At 47.5% G+C, this 15,043-nt stretch overlaps 1 protein-coding gene across 3 annotated transcripts in view; it reads right to left on the bottom strand.

Annotated features, from left to right (window-relative positions):
- Window positions 1-15,043, bottom strand: part of LOC112224871 (insulin-like growth factor 1 receptor) — a 107,581-nt gene that overhangs the window by 5,924 nt on the left and 86,614 nt on the right. For all 3 annotated transcript variants that reach the window (XM_042317111.1, XM_042317112.1, XM_042317113.1), the window contains exons 19-20: window positions 11,011-11,176; window positions 10,747-10,876 (exon numbers count right to left, since the gene is read on the bottom strand). In XM_042317111.1, the coding sequence (XP_042173045.1) occupies window positions 10,747-10,876; window positions 11,011-11,176 (296 nt within the window). The remainder of the gene's footprint in view (window positions 1-10,746; window positions 10,877-11,010; window positions 11,177-15,043) is intronic.

The raw sequence follows: 15,043 nt of genomic DNA, 5'->3' as shown, positions 1-15,043 counted from the left end.
CCCTACATATCCTATACACCCTGACCCTACACACCCTATACACCCTGACCCTACACACCCTACACACCATGACCCTATACGCCATGACCCTATACACCATGACCCTATACACCATGACCCTATACACCATGACCCTACACACCATGACCCTATACACCATGACCCTACACACACCCAATACACCCTGACCCTATACACCATGACCCTACACATCATGACCCTATACACTCTGACCCTACACACCCTATACACCATGACCCTACACACACCCTATACACCATGACCCTACACACCATGACACTATACAGCATGACTCTACACACCATGACTCTACACACCATGACCCTACACACCATGACCCTACACACCCTATACACCCTGACCCTATACACCATGACCCTACACACCCTATACACCCTGACCCTATACACCCTGACCCTATACACCATGACCCTACACACCATGACCCTACACACCCTATACACCCTGACCCTATACACCATGACCCTACACACCCTATACACCCTGACCCTACACACCCTATACACCCTGACCCTATACACCATGACCCTATACACCATGACCCTACACATTATGACCCTACACATCATGACCCTATACACCATGACCCTATACACCCTATACACCATGACCCTACACACACCCTATACACCATGACCCTATACACCATGACCCTACACACCCTATACACCATGACCCTACACACACCCTATACACGCTGACCCTAAACACCCTATACACCATGACCCTACACACCATGACCCTATACACCATGACCCTACACACACCCTATACACGCTGACCCTAAACACCCTATACACCATGACCCTATACACACCCTATACACCATGACCATACACACACCCAATACACCCTGACCCTATACACCATGACCCTACACATCATGACCCTATACACGCTACACACCATGACCCTATACACCATGACCCTACACACACCCTATACACCATGACCCTACACACACCCTATACATCATGACCCTACACACCATGACACTATACAGCATGACTCTACACACCATGACTCTACACACCATGACCCTACACACCATGACCCTACACACCATGACCCTACACACCCTATACACCCTGACCCTATACACCATGACCCTACACACCCTATACACCCTGACCCTATACACCATGAACCTACACACCATGACCCTACACACCATGACCCTACACACCCTGACCCTATACACCATGACCCTATACACCCTATACACCATGACCCTACACACCCTATACACCCTGACCCTATACACCATGACCCTACACACCCTATACACCCTGACCCTACACATCATGACCCTACACATCATGACCCTATACACCCTACACACCATGACCCTATACACCATGACCCTACACACCCTATACACCATGACCCTACACACCATGACCCTACACACCATGACCCTACACACCATGACCCTACACACCCTATACACCCTGACCCTACACACACCCTATACATCATGACCCTACACACCATGACACTATACAGCATGACACTATACACCATGACTCTACACACCATGACTCTACACACTGTGACGGCCCTGAATTATTCTGAACCGTCTCAGTGCAGCTCCTTCCAATAGGGCGCTTTCCCTTTAATTCCCAATTAAATAGCCAGCATCAGCTGCGCAAAAGGGGGGTTGTGATGGAGACGTGAATGAGGATGTGTTCAACCCTCAGTGCCGAAGCTTCTCTATTCCGTTTGTTTTGTTGCCGTTAAACGTGTGTTTTGTAGCCTAAGAGAGTTTACCCAGGATCGGATCCACTCTTTGCGTCCATGGACTACACCTCTCCGTTCTTCGTGGCCTTTCTCCGCTGGAGATCTATTGGCGGATTGGATTGTCTGACTGACCGACTGACTACCACCTTTTTGTATACGGTATTTCATTTGTTTTGATGCGATGTATACTTTGATTTATGTAGTTAGTTGTAGTTGAGGACTTAGTAAGAGTTGATACGCTTTAAAGTTCTGTGGTAAAATAATTGTTATATTGATTGTATGTTTAATACTGGGTTTACGCTACACGGAATGAACGGACAAACATTGCGTGACAAAAGTCACTTGAGTTCACTGAACTCCTTTACCGGGCTGGACTCTTTTTAGGCCCGAGGTACAGGACATTTCTGGAGGAACCAGAACTCATTGTGAGATTATTATATGTGTGTAATCATTGTTGTTGCTAATACAACCCACGCAAAAGAATATAGTTGTTTTTGAAGTTCTTTCCAATGTTTTAAGGGTTTATGAAAAGTTTATTTCCATCCTGACTTTTACATAAGTCCTTTGTATTGGTGTAGACTTGACGGACCAGATGGGACTCATCCCCACCCAAACTAAAAGGAGAAACTAATGTTTTCTCTGGTAGGCACAACCTACCTGGCACCCCTATAAATAATAACCTCAAGTCAAAACCGTTACATAAAAAATGGCACCCCAGATGGGACAGCTCAACATTGAGAACTAACCAAAGCAAATCTTTTGTGTGGAATTAAAACAATGGATTCACCCCAAGATAATGTGCTCATCCATGTCATACCTGTCAATGGGAATACACAGGGCCATTCTGACCATCAAGCTGACAATACAAATCTTAAGGTGAATGGAGATAATGGAGTTGATTTGGGCCAGAGCCCTGGGAATCTGAATGCTCGGTCTGGACCACAGGCCACAGGAGGTCTAACCAGTTACTCACTTATTGACATGGATCTGTGTGGAAGTACTGAGCTAGCCCTCCCTCTGACACCCAACCTTCCTCCATTGTCTGGTTTATCTCCAGAGGTTGTAGTCCTACAACTTCAAGGTGACATCCTTGATATTCGTCGGACTCAACAACATCTCCGAACTCTTATCCACCATAATTTCAAATGTCTGAGGGAAGAGCAACAACAGAGTGCCATGGAATTCAGAAACTCACTGAGCACTCTAACCCACACGCTGACAGAGCTCAGTGAGAGTGGAAGACGGGAAATTACTGGTGCCATGGACAGGCAGTTTGATTACCAACGAAACCAACTCACTGCCACTCTCCAATGGCGCCTGCAACATCACCACACTGAGGTCCTCAAGGACGTTAATTCAGTTTTTCTCCCATGGTTAACACTGTAGGCCACTTGCAGACAGAACTCTAATTGTGTTAAAATGTTGGATGACGTGTCTGTGGACATGGCCTCCATTAGGCACAACTCCTTACACAGAGTTTCCCTGGTGTCCACTTCTGTTCAGACCACTGAGGGCCAAGCTGGCACCTCTGAACAGCCAAGACAAGGCCATGCTGCAGCCACCCCTTGCAGGATGCAATCTACCATGCATCCTGGTGTTCATTTTCATTGTCCGATAACACCCTCCCCCTCTACTTCCTCAATCCCTCCTAGCTCGTTTGTTCATGGTGATATGAGTAGACGTCATGTGGGGGCGATGCCCATTAAATTGCAATTTCCCACCTTTGGGAAAAAAGATGACAGTCCTGATCCGCTAATGTATCTAGAAAGATGTTGTGACTTTCTTGCCCTCAATCCCCTGGCTGACGAAGAACTCCTTGCCACATTGAGGAATGTGTTGCATGGGACAGCTCGAGACTGGTGGGATGTGGCACGTCTCACCACTACCTCCTGGGCTGACTTTGAGGCCAAGTTTTCCTCTGCATTTCTGTCTGAGGACTACACAGATGAGCTGGCAGACAGAGTCAGGAATCGAGTGCAAAGCGAGAAAGAGAGTATCCGTGACTTTGCATACGGTTACCACTCCCTGTGCAGAAGGTGGAAACCTGGCATTGAGGAGGAAGAGGTCATTAAATTGATCTTGAAGAACATCAACCCACTACTAGCCAGTCAACTCCGAGAACGAGTCACCACTGTCGATGGACTGGTTCGCTTGGGACAGCAGTTTGAGAAGGACAGAGACTGCCAACAGCAATATGACCAGAGAAAGAAACAGACACCCAAACGGTTACCCAAGACAGACTATCAACAACAGCTAGAGTCTCCAGCCAAGACCCCTCTCATGTTCTGTTGGAGATGTAGCCAAAAGGGACATTCTTCAGCTACATGTCCAAGACCGTATCAAGTAAACCCTTCCAGAAACCACAAATCACAACAGGCCAACACCCCTAACTCTCTTTGCAGGAATGACCATCCTACTCTGGGTGCTTTAACCAGAGCTGAAACTCCAAGAGTCACTGCCTACGCCCCCCCATCGACATCCCCTTCCTTTCAGTTAATACCGCACCAATCAGAAGCTACAAAGTTACATGATTGGGGTTCAAATGTGGCACTCTTCTCTGCCGTTGCTCCGGTACCACTAACCCTTGATAATCCTTCTGACGATCTCCTTTTACAGGCTGTGAGAAGAGCTCAGCTGGAACAGCCAGAGGAGTTAAGGCTGTTGGAACAGCTGCAGAATAATGCTGATGTATGTACTTCAAAGCTAGGACGCACCGGGCTCCTGAAGCACAAAATATTCCTTACACAGGAAATGCCGATCAAGCAAAAGCCATATCGTTTGTCCCCAGCGAAGCTAATCATCCAAAAGGGACTCATTAATGATATGTTAACACAAGATATAATAGAACGTTCCTCCTCTCCCTGGGCTGCTCCTGTTGTCCTCATCCCAAAAAAGACTGGTGGTCTTAGATTTTGTGTGGACTATAGGAAGACCAACAATGTTTCCCAGACTGATGCCTATCCTCTTCCCACCATCCACGAGATCCTGGAGTCATTGTCTGGCGCTGTTGTGTTCACTACCCTTGACCTCAATAGTGGTTATTGGCAGGTTGAGATGGACCAGGAAAGCAAGGACAAGACTGCTTTTGTCTGTGCTGAGGGCTTGTTTTCCTTTAAGGTGATGCCCTTTGGATTAAAGAATGCCCCTGCCACTTTCCAAAGACTCATGGAGATTGCGTTAGGTGAGCTCAAAGGGAAGATCTGTTTCGTCTACCTGGACGATATAATTATCTACTCTCAGAACAGAGAAAGACACTTTCAAGATCTTCAAGCAGTGTTGGACAAGCTAAGAGAAGCTGGTCTGACCTTGAATATGAAGAAGAGCAACTTCTGCCAAACCTCCCTGAAGTTCCTTGGCCATATTGTGTCTTTTGACGGCATTCATGTGGATCCTGAAAAGACGAAGGCTGTACAAGACTTCCCTGTGCCAACCACACTCAAGGCCCTTCAACGGTTCCTTGGTATGGCTGGATGGTACCATCGGTTTGTGTCGAACTTCTCCCAGGTTGCAGAACCCCTCAACGCGTTGAAGCGAAAAGGAGTGAAATTCCAATGGACGGCAGAGTGCCAGACCTCCTTTGAAACCCTGAAACGACACCTCGTCACACCTCCCATTTTAGGTCATCCCAACTTTGATTGCCCTTTTGTTGTTTACACTGATGCAAGTGATGTTGGACTTGGTGCTGTCCTAGTCCAACAGACTGGACTTGGCACTGAAGAAGTGCTAGCGTTCGCCAGTCGGACATTGAATGGAGCAGAACGGAACTACTCCACAACCGAGCAAGAGTGCCTTGCAGTTGTCTGGGCTTTGGAAAAGTGGAGGTACTACCTGGAGGGAAGACACTTCATTGTGGTCACTGACCATTCCTCCCTTGTGTGGGTGTTCAAGACCAACAAACCAAGTACCAGACTCATAAGATGGGCTCTACGGTTGCAAGAGTTCACCTTTGCAGTAGAATACAGGAAAGGAAAATATAACACTGTTCCAGATGCCTTGTCCAGAGCTCCTGCTTGTGATAACGGTGGCCCTCATCTTACATGTGCTACTGTCCTGTCAAGCAGTCGAGACTCGCCCAAAACGGACTTTCCCATCTCTGATGAGGCCATATGGAAAGCCCAACAGGATGATCCAGAAGTACAGGCTTTGTACCAGACTATCCTGGAAGATGGAGAAAAGATGGTCAATCCTACCACAAAGCTGACCATCATTGAAGACAAAGTCTACCGTGTTGTACAACTACCTCACAGAACACTCTACCAAATGTACATACCTGAAACTCTACGCCTTCAACTGCTTCAACATTTCCATGAAGACCCATTAGCTGGTCATTTGGGCAGGTTCAAAACCTACAAGCGGTTGCAAGCGTTACTGTACTGGCCAAATCTGGGCATGGATGTGAAGTCGCACATCCGAAACTGTCAGGTTTGTCAAATGTACAAACCAGAAGGTAGAAAGCCTGCTGGCAAGTTGCAGCAAACGGTGGTTACCCGACCTTGGGAAATGTTAGGAGTGGATTTGATGGGTCCATTTCCTAGAAGCTCCAATCAGAATGTGTACATGCTTGTTTTTGTTGATTATTATTCAAAGTGGGTGGAGCTATTTTCCCTGCGTCAGGCCACAGCAAGGACCGTCTCTAACATCCTTACGAAAGAGATCCTGACTCGCTGGGGAGTGCCTGATTACATCCTGTCTGATCGAGGTTCCCAATTTGTCTCTGATCTCTTTGAGGAGACCTGCCAAAGATGGAACCTGAGACAGAAGTTGACCACGGCCTATCACCCACAGACCAATCTCACTGAGAGAGTAAATCGAACCTTGAAGACGATGATTGCTTCCTATGTAGGGACCCAGCACAAACACTGGGACAAGCACCTTCACGAGTTTCGATTTGCCCTGAATTCTGCTGTGCAAGAGTCCACTGGAGTCACACCTGCAGAGCTGAACCTAAGTCGTCCTCTCTCCGAGGACCCTTGGATATGGTGCTACAGCCCCAGCAGCTTACTCCAGACGCTGCTTGCTATGACCAGGTAGTCCATCTCCACGACTTGAGAGCTCTTGTCTCAAAGAACACGATCCAGGCTCGACTCAAGCAGAAGAGAAATTATGATAAGAACAGACGAGACATGCAGTTCCAGCTTCGTGATCGGGTGTGGCTTCGCTCTCATCCTTACTCGAAAGCTGAACAATTCTTCTCTGCCAAGCTCGCTCCTAAATGGCAAGGACCATATAGGATTGTGGAGCAGATGGGCCCTTTGAACTACCGAGTGGTGAAAGAGGACACAGGTGAAGATATGCGCGTTGTCCATGTCTCACGCCTTAAGGCCTGTTACCCCTCGGCTGAGGAATTGAGGCGATTGAGCGCCGCAAGGTCCTGGATATCTTTGAAGAGGAAAGTGAGGAGACTTTTCTTGGATTCCCAGACTCAGAAGTCTCACACCTTAAGGCCTGTGATCCTTCAGCTGAGGAGCGTGAGCTCCAAAAAGTCATGAATATTTTTGTAGAGGAAAGCGATGAGACCTTTCTCGGTTTCCCCGACCAAGATGTGCCTTCCAGGGCAATGGTCGGCTTTTTCCAGGGGAGGGGGTGTGACGGCCCTGAATTATTCTGAACCGTCTCAGTGCAGCTCCTTCCAATAGGGCGCTTTCCCTTTAATTCCCAATTAAATAGCCAGCATCAGCTGCGCAAAGGGGGTTGTGATGGAGACGTGAATGAGGATGTGTTCAACCCTCAGTGCCGAAGCTTCTCTATTCCGTTTGTTTTGTTGCCGTTAAACGTGTGTTTTGTAGCCTAAGAGAGTTTACCCAGGATCGGATCCACTCTTTGCGTCCATGGACTACACCTCTCCGTTCTTCGTGGCCTTTCTCCGCTGGAGATCTATTGGCGGATTGGATTGTCTGACTGACCGACTGACTACCACCTTTTTGTATACGGTATTTCATTTGTTTTGATGCGATGTATACTTTGATTTATGTAGTTAGTTGTAGTTGAGGACTTAGTAAGAGTTGATACGCTTTAAAGTTCTGTGGTAAAATAATTGTTATATTGATTGTATGTTTAATACTGGGTTTACGCTACACGGAATGAACGGACAAACATTGCGTGACAAAAGTCACTTGAGTTCACTGAACTCCTTTACCGGGCTGGACTCTTTTTAGGCCCGAGGTACAGGACATTTCTGGAGGAACCAGAACTCATTGTGAGATTATTATATGTGTGTAATCATTGTTGTTGCTAATACAACCCACGCAAAAGAATATAGTTGTTTTTGAAGTTCTTTCCAATGTTTTAAGGGTTTATGAAAAGTTTATTTCCATCCTGACTTTTACATAAGTCCTTTGTATTGGTGTAGACTTGACGGACCAGATGGGACTCATCCCCACCCAAACTAAAAGGAGAAACTAATGTTTTCTCTGGTAGGCACAACCTACCTGGCACCCCTATAAATAATAACCTCAAGTCAAAACCGTTACAACACCATGACCCTACACACCATGACCCTACACACCATGACCCTATACACCATGACCCTGACCCTACACCCCCTATACACCCTATGACCCTACACACCCTATACACACCATGACCCTATACACCATGACCCTATACACCCTATACACCATGACCCTACACACCCTATACACCCTGACCCTATACACCCTGACCCTATACACCATGACCCTACACACCCTATACACCCTGACCCTGACCCTATACACCCTATGACCCTACACACCCAATGACCCCTGACCCTATACACCATGACCCTACACACCATGACCCTATACACCTACACACCATGACCCTATACACCCTATGACCCTGACCCTACACACCCTATACACCCTATGACCCTACACATACGCCCTATACACCCTGACCCTACACACCATGACCCTACACACCATGACACTATACACATGACCCTACACACCCTGACCCTACACACCCTGACCCTACACACCCTGACCCTACACACCATGACACTACACACCATGACACTACACACCATGACCCTACACACCATGACCCTACACACTACACATCATGACCCGATACACTCTGACCCTACACACCACACACCATGACCCTATACACCCTGACCCTACACCCTGACCCTATACACCCCCTATGACCCTATACACACCCTATACACCCATGACCCTATACACCCTGATCCTACACACCAAGACCCTATACACCCTACACACCCTGACCCTATACACCCTACACACCATGACCCTATACACCCTACACACCAAGACCCTATACACCCTACACACCCTGACCCTATACACCCTGACCCTATACACCCTACACACCATGACCCTATACACCCTGACCCTACACACCAAGACCCTATACACCCTACACACCATGACCCTATACACCCTACACACCATGACCCTACACACCCTACACACCCTGACCCTATACACCCTACACACCATGACCCTATACACACTACACACCATGACACTACACACCCTGATCATACACACCAAGACCTATACACCCTACACACCATGGCCCTATACACCATGACCCTATACACCCTACACACCCTGACCCTACACACCATGACACTATACATCCTGACCCTATTACCCTACACACCATGGCCCTATACAGCCTACACACCCCTGACCCTACACACCCTACACACCATGACACCATACATCCTGACACTATACACCCTGACCCTACACACCATGACCCTACACACCCTATACACCATGACACCATACATCCTGACCACCATGACCCTACACACCATGACCCTACACACCCTATACACCCTGACCCTATACACCATGACCCTACACACCCTATACACCCTGACCCTATACACCATGACCCTACACACCCTGACCCTATACACCATGACCCTACACACCCTGACCCTATACACCATGACCCTACACACCCTATACACCCTGACCCTATACACCATGACCCTACACACCCTGACCCTATACACCATGACCCTACACACCCTATACACCCTGACCCTACACACCAAGACCCTATGTGTGTGTGTGTGTGTGTGTGAGAGAGGAAGTGTGTGTGATCAGAGGTGTATGCGTGTATTTCCTGGGTCCGCTCTGTAATTTAACATCTGGCCAGGGAGAGTGTCGGGTCGTAGCGTCGAGTCGTTTCCTTCTCACAAGAAACAATCAGCATTACGAGGACCGTTAAAGCTACCCACTCCCCTATTGGTCCCCCCAGACTCCCCCTCCCCAGTCCTCAAGCCCTGGAGGACATGAAGAAAAGAGGAGAAATGTAGAGAAGTTACTGGAGGAGAGGAGTTGCTGGAGGAGAGGAGTAATGTAGAGGAGTTGCTGGAGGAGAGGAGTAATGTAGAGGAGTTGCTGGAGGAGAGGAGTAATGTAGAGGAGTTGCTGGAGGAGAGGAGTAATGTAGAGGAGTTGCTGGAGGAGAGGAGTAATGTAGAGGAGTTGCTGGAGGAGAGGAGTAATATAGAGGAGTTGCTGGAGGAGAGGAGTAATGTAGAGGAGTTGCTGGAGGAGAGGAGTAATATAGAGGAGTCACTGGAGGAGAGGAGTAATATAGAGGAGTTACTGGAGGAGAGGAGTAATGTAGAGGAGTAACGTAGAGAAGTTACTGGAGGAGAGGAGTAATGTAGAGGAGTAATGTAGAGAAGTTACTGGAGGAGAGGAGTAATATAGAGAAGAGATATTTACTGTAGTGTGCTGTAGTAGTGTACTGTTTATATAAACGGTAGTGAGACCTACTGGCCAGCTCTGCTTTAAACAGACAGAAGCTGGAATGGGACTTGTGTTCCACTCCCTCTCAAAACATCAGGCTAAATGGCTTCCCAAGAGGGGACAAATGGACAGAGGGGTTCAGGCTCCATTCCTTTTAAACGTAGTCCCTCCTGGAAGTGAAATAAATTGCTCCATCCTCATTGAAATGAGAAGGTGAATGGTTGAATGGTGCAGTTACCAGACATCAGAGGTGGTGGTGAACACTCCATCTTTAAGGGACTCAGGGGACATCCATCGGACCGGCAGCAACCCCTTTCCTCCTTTACGGTAGTAGTCTGTCTCATAGATGTCTCTGGTCATACCAAAATCTACTCACACACAGGGAAGACGGGGGAATGACTTAACATGCATGTAGAAAAACACTGTTCACATCAATATACGAGGCTAAATTACAAGTCTAATTGAATTGTAATTCTTTAGTAGGAATTCTGTCTGTTCTTACCACCTATCTTGACGGTGTAGTCGTCTGCCACCATACAGTTCCTGGCGGCCAGGTCTCTGTGGACAAACTTGTTAGCGTTGAGATAAGACATCCCGTCAGCTATCTCCCCAGCCATCTGAATAATCTTCTTCAGAGGAGGGAGGTTGAGACTGTAAGACTGGGACGGCTGTCGAGAGGAGAGAGGAGGTTAGAGTCCATCTGAATAATCTCCTTTAGGGGAGGGAGGCTGAGACTGTAGGACTGGGACGGCTGTAGGGGAGGAGAGGAGGAGGTTAGAGTCCATCTGAATAATCTCCTTTAGAGGAGGGAGGTTGAGACTGTAGGACTGGGACGGCTGTAGGGGAGGAGAGGAGGTTAGAATCCATCTGAATAATCTCCTTTAGAGGAGGGAGGTTGAGACTGTAGGACTGGGGCAGCTGTAGGGGAGGAGAGAGAGAGAGGAGGTTAGAGTCCATGTGGGAGCTGAGGTGGGTACGGTAGAGGACAGAGTAGGAAGGTTCAGGTCGGGAGATCGGATGAGGTATTGAAGGGTTAGGGTGTAGAGTAGGGCTAGGTAACGTAAGGGCCTGTCACGCAATGGCATCGGAGGGGATGGCTGCCGGTTTACAGGCTCCTAACACATTGTGTGTTTTTTCGCATTGTTTGTAACAATGTTGATGCTACCGTCTCGTAAGACCGGAAAGAGCTTCTGGATAGCAGAACAGTAATTACTCACCTCAAACTGGACAAAGATCTTTAATTTAATGAGTCGGACGCGAAGGATATACTGTTTCTCCCAGACCAGGCCCAAATCCCTGTCACTCGCGTGAAGAAAAGATGGAGATACAGGGGATGTAGTTCAGGGTGCCTTGTGAGGATTCGTAAGCGAGTGGGTAACCCGCCTCCACCGTCCTTTCTATTAGCGAACGTACAATCACTGGAGAATAAACTGGATAAACTCTGTTCAAGATTATCCTACCAACAGGACATTAAAAACTGTAATATCTTATGTTTCACTGAGGCGTGGCTGAATGACGACACTGACAAGGATAATATTCAGTGTGCTGGGTTTTCCGTCCATCAGCAGGACAGAACAGCTTAGTCTGGTAAGACGAGGGGTGGTGTGTGTCTACTTGTCAATTACAGCTGGTGCGCGATGTCTAATATTACGGAAGTCTCGAGATATTACTCACCAGAGGTAGTTTATTTTTACATTGTTTTTATTGACCTTTATTTAACCAGGTAGGCCAGTTGAGAACAAGTTCTCATTTACAACTGCGACCTGGCCAAGATAAAGCAAAGCAGTGCGACACAAACAACAGAGTTACACATGGCACATGGGATAAACAAAGTACAGTCAATAACGCAATAGGAAAAATATATACACTGCTCAAAAAAATAAAAGGAACACTAAAATAACACATCCTAGATCTGAATGAATTAAATATTCTTATTAAATACTTTTTTCTTTACATGGTTGAATGTGCTGACATCAAAATCACACAAAAATTATCAATGGAAACCAAATGTATCAACCCATGGAGGTCTGGATTTGGAGTCACTCAAAATGAAAGTGGAAAACCACACTACAGGCTGATCCAACTTTGATGTAATGTCCTTAAAACAAGTCAAAGTGAGGCTCAGTAGTGTGTGTGGCCTCAACGTGCCTGTATGATCTTCCTACAACGCCTGGGCATGCGCTTGATGAGGTGGCGGATGGTCTCCTGAGGGATCTCCTCCCAGACCTGGACTAAAGCATCCACCAACTCCTGGAGCGTCTGTGGTGCAATGTGGCGTTGGTGGATGGAGCGAGACATGATGTCCCAGATGTGCTCAATTGGATTCAAGTCTGGGGAACGGGCGGGCCAGTCCATAGCATCAATGCCTTCCTCTTGCAGGAACTGCTGACACACTCCAGCCACATGAGGTCTAGCATTGTCTTCCATTAGGAGGAACCCAGGGCCAGAACCGCACCAGCATATGGTCTCACAAGGGGTCTGAGGATCTCATCTCGGTACCTAATGGCAGTCAGGCTACCTCTGGTGAGCACATGGAGGGCTGTGCGGCCCCCCAAAGAAATGCCACCCCACACCATGACTGACCCACCGCCAAACCGGTCATGCTGGAGGATGTTGCAGGCAGCAGAACGTTCTCCACGGCGTCTCCAGACTCTGTCACGTCTGTCACATGTGCTCAGTGTGAACCTGCTTTCATCTGTGAAGAGCACAGGGCGCCAGTGGCGAATTTGCCAATCTTGGTGTTCTCTGGCAAATGCCAAACGTCCTGCACGGTGTTGGGCTGTAAGCACAACCCCCACCTGTGGACGTCGGGCCCTCATACCACCCTCATGGAGTCTGTTTCTGACCGTTTGAGCAGACACATGCACATTTGTGGCACATTAGTGCCTCCATGCTGTGGACACTATGCTGACAGACACAGCAAACCTTCTTGCCACAGCTCGCATTGATGTTCCATCCTGGATGAGCTGCACTACCTGAGTCACTTGTGTGGGTTGTAGACTCAGTCTCATGCTACCACTAGAGTGAAACTCCCGCCAGCATTCAAAAGTGACCAAAACATCAGCCAGGAAGCATAGGAACTGAGAAGTGGTCTGTGGTTACCACCTGCAGAACCACTCCTTTATTGGGGGTGTCTTGCTAATTGCCTATAATTTCCACCTGTTGTCTATTCCATTTGCACAACAGCATGAGACATTTATTGTCAATCAGTGTTGCTTCCTAAGTGGACAGTTTGATTTCACAGAAGTGTGATTGACTTGGAGTTACATTGTGTTGTTTAAGTGTTCCCTTTATTTTTTTGAGCAATGTATATACATTGTGTGCAAATGAGGTAAGATTAGGGAGGTAAGGCAATAAATAGGCCGTAGTAGCGAAGTAATTACAATTTAGCAATTAAACACTGGAGTGATAGATGTGCAGAAGATGAATGTGCAAGTAGAGATACTGCAAAGGAGCAAAATAAAATAAATAACAATATGGGGATGAGGTAGTTGGATGGGCTATTTACAGATGGGCTATGTACAGGTGCAGTGATCCGTGAGCTGATCTGACAGCTGGTGCTTAACGTTAGTGAGGGAGATATGATTTTTGAAATTCGCTCCAGTCATTGGCAGCAGAATACTGGAAGGAAAGATGACCAAAGGAGGAATTGGCTTTGGGGGTGACCAGTGAAATATACCTGCTGAAGTGCGTGCTACGGGTGGGAGCTGCTATGGTGACCAGTGAGCTGAGATAAGGTCGGGCTTTACCTAGCAGAGACTTATAGATGACCTGGACCCAGTGGGTTTGGCGACGAATATGAAGCGAGGGGCAGTCAACGAGAGCATACAGGTTGCAGTGGTGGGTAGTATATGGGGCTTTGGTGACAAAACGGATGGCACTATGATTACTCAGCAAATTGGATGCAGTCAGTGTTGGAAGCTATTTTATAAATGACATCGCCGAAGTCAAGGATCGGTAGAATAGTCAGTTTTACGAGGGTATGTTTAGCAGCACGAGTGAAGGATGCTTTGTTGCAAAATAGGAAGCCGATTCTAGATTTAATTTTGGATTGGAGATGCTTGATGTGAGTCTGGAAGGAGAGTTTACAGTCTAACCAGAAACCTAGGTATTTGTAGTTGTCCACATATTCTAAGTCAGAACCGTCCAGAGTACTGATGCTTGACGGGCGGGCAGCGATCGGTTGAAGAGCATGCATTTAGTTTTACTTGCATTTAAGAGCAGTTGGAGGCCACGGAAGGAGAGTTGTATGGCATCTGGAGGTTAGTTAACACAGTGTCCAAAGAAGGGCCAGATGTATAGAGAAGTATACAATAGTACATCATGATAAACTGTTGACCACACTTTCTACCAAGAGAGCCGTCTATTTACCACCACAAACCGATGCTGGCATTAAGACCACACTCAACCAGCTGGATAAGGCCACTCAACCAGCTGGATAAGGCCACTCAACCAGCTGGATAAGGCCACTCAACCAGCTGGATAAGGCCACTCAACCAGCTGGATAAGGCCACTCAACCAGCTGGATAAGGCCA

This window comes from Oncorhynchus tshawytscha, unplaced genomic scaffold (genome assembly GCF_018296145.1).
Source record: "Oncorhynchus tshawytscha isolate Ot180627B unplaced genomic scaffold, Otsh_v2.0 Un_contig_1501_pilon_pilon, whole genome shotgun sequence".
NCBI lineage: Eukaryota > Metazoa > Chordata > Actinopteri > Salmoniformes > Salmonidae > Oncorhynchus > Oncorhynchus tshawytscha.
Note: the sequence above shows the minus strand (reverse complement) of the source record. Positions and strands in the feature narration are given on the sequence as shown.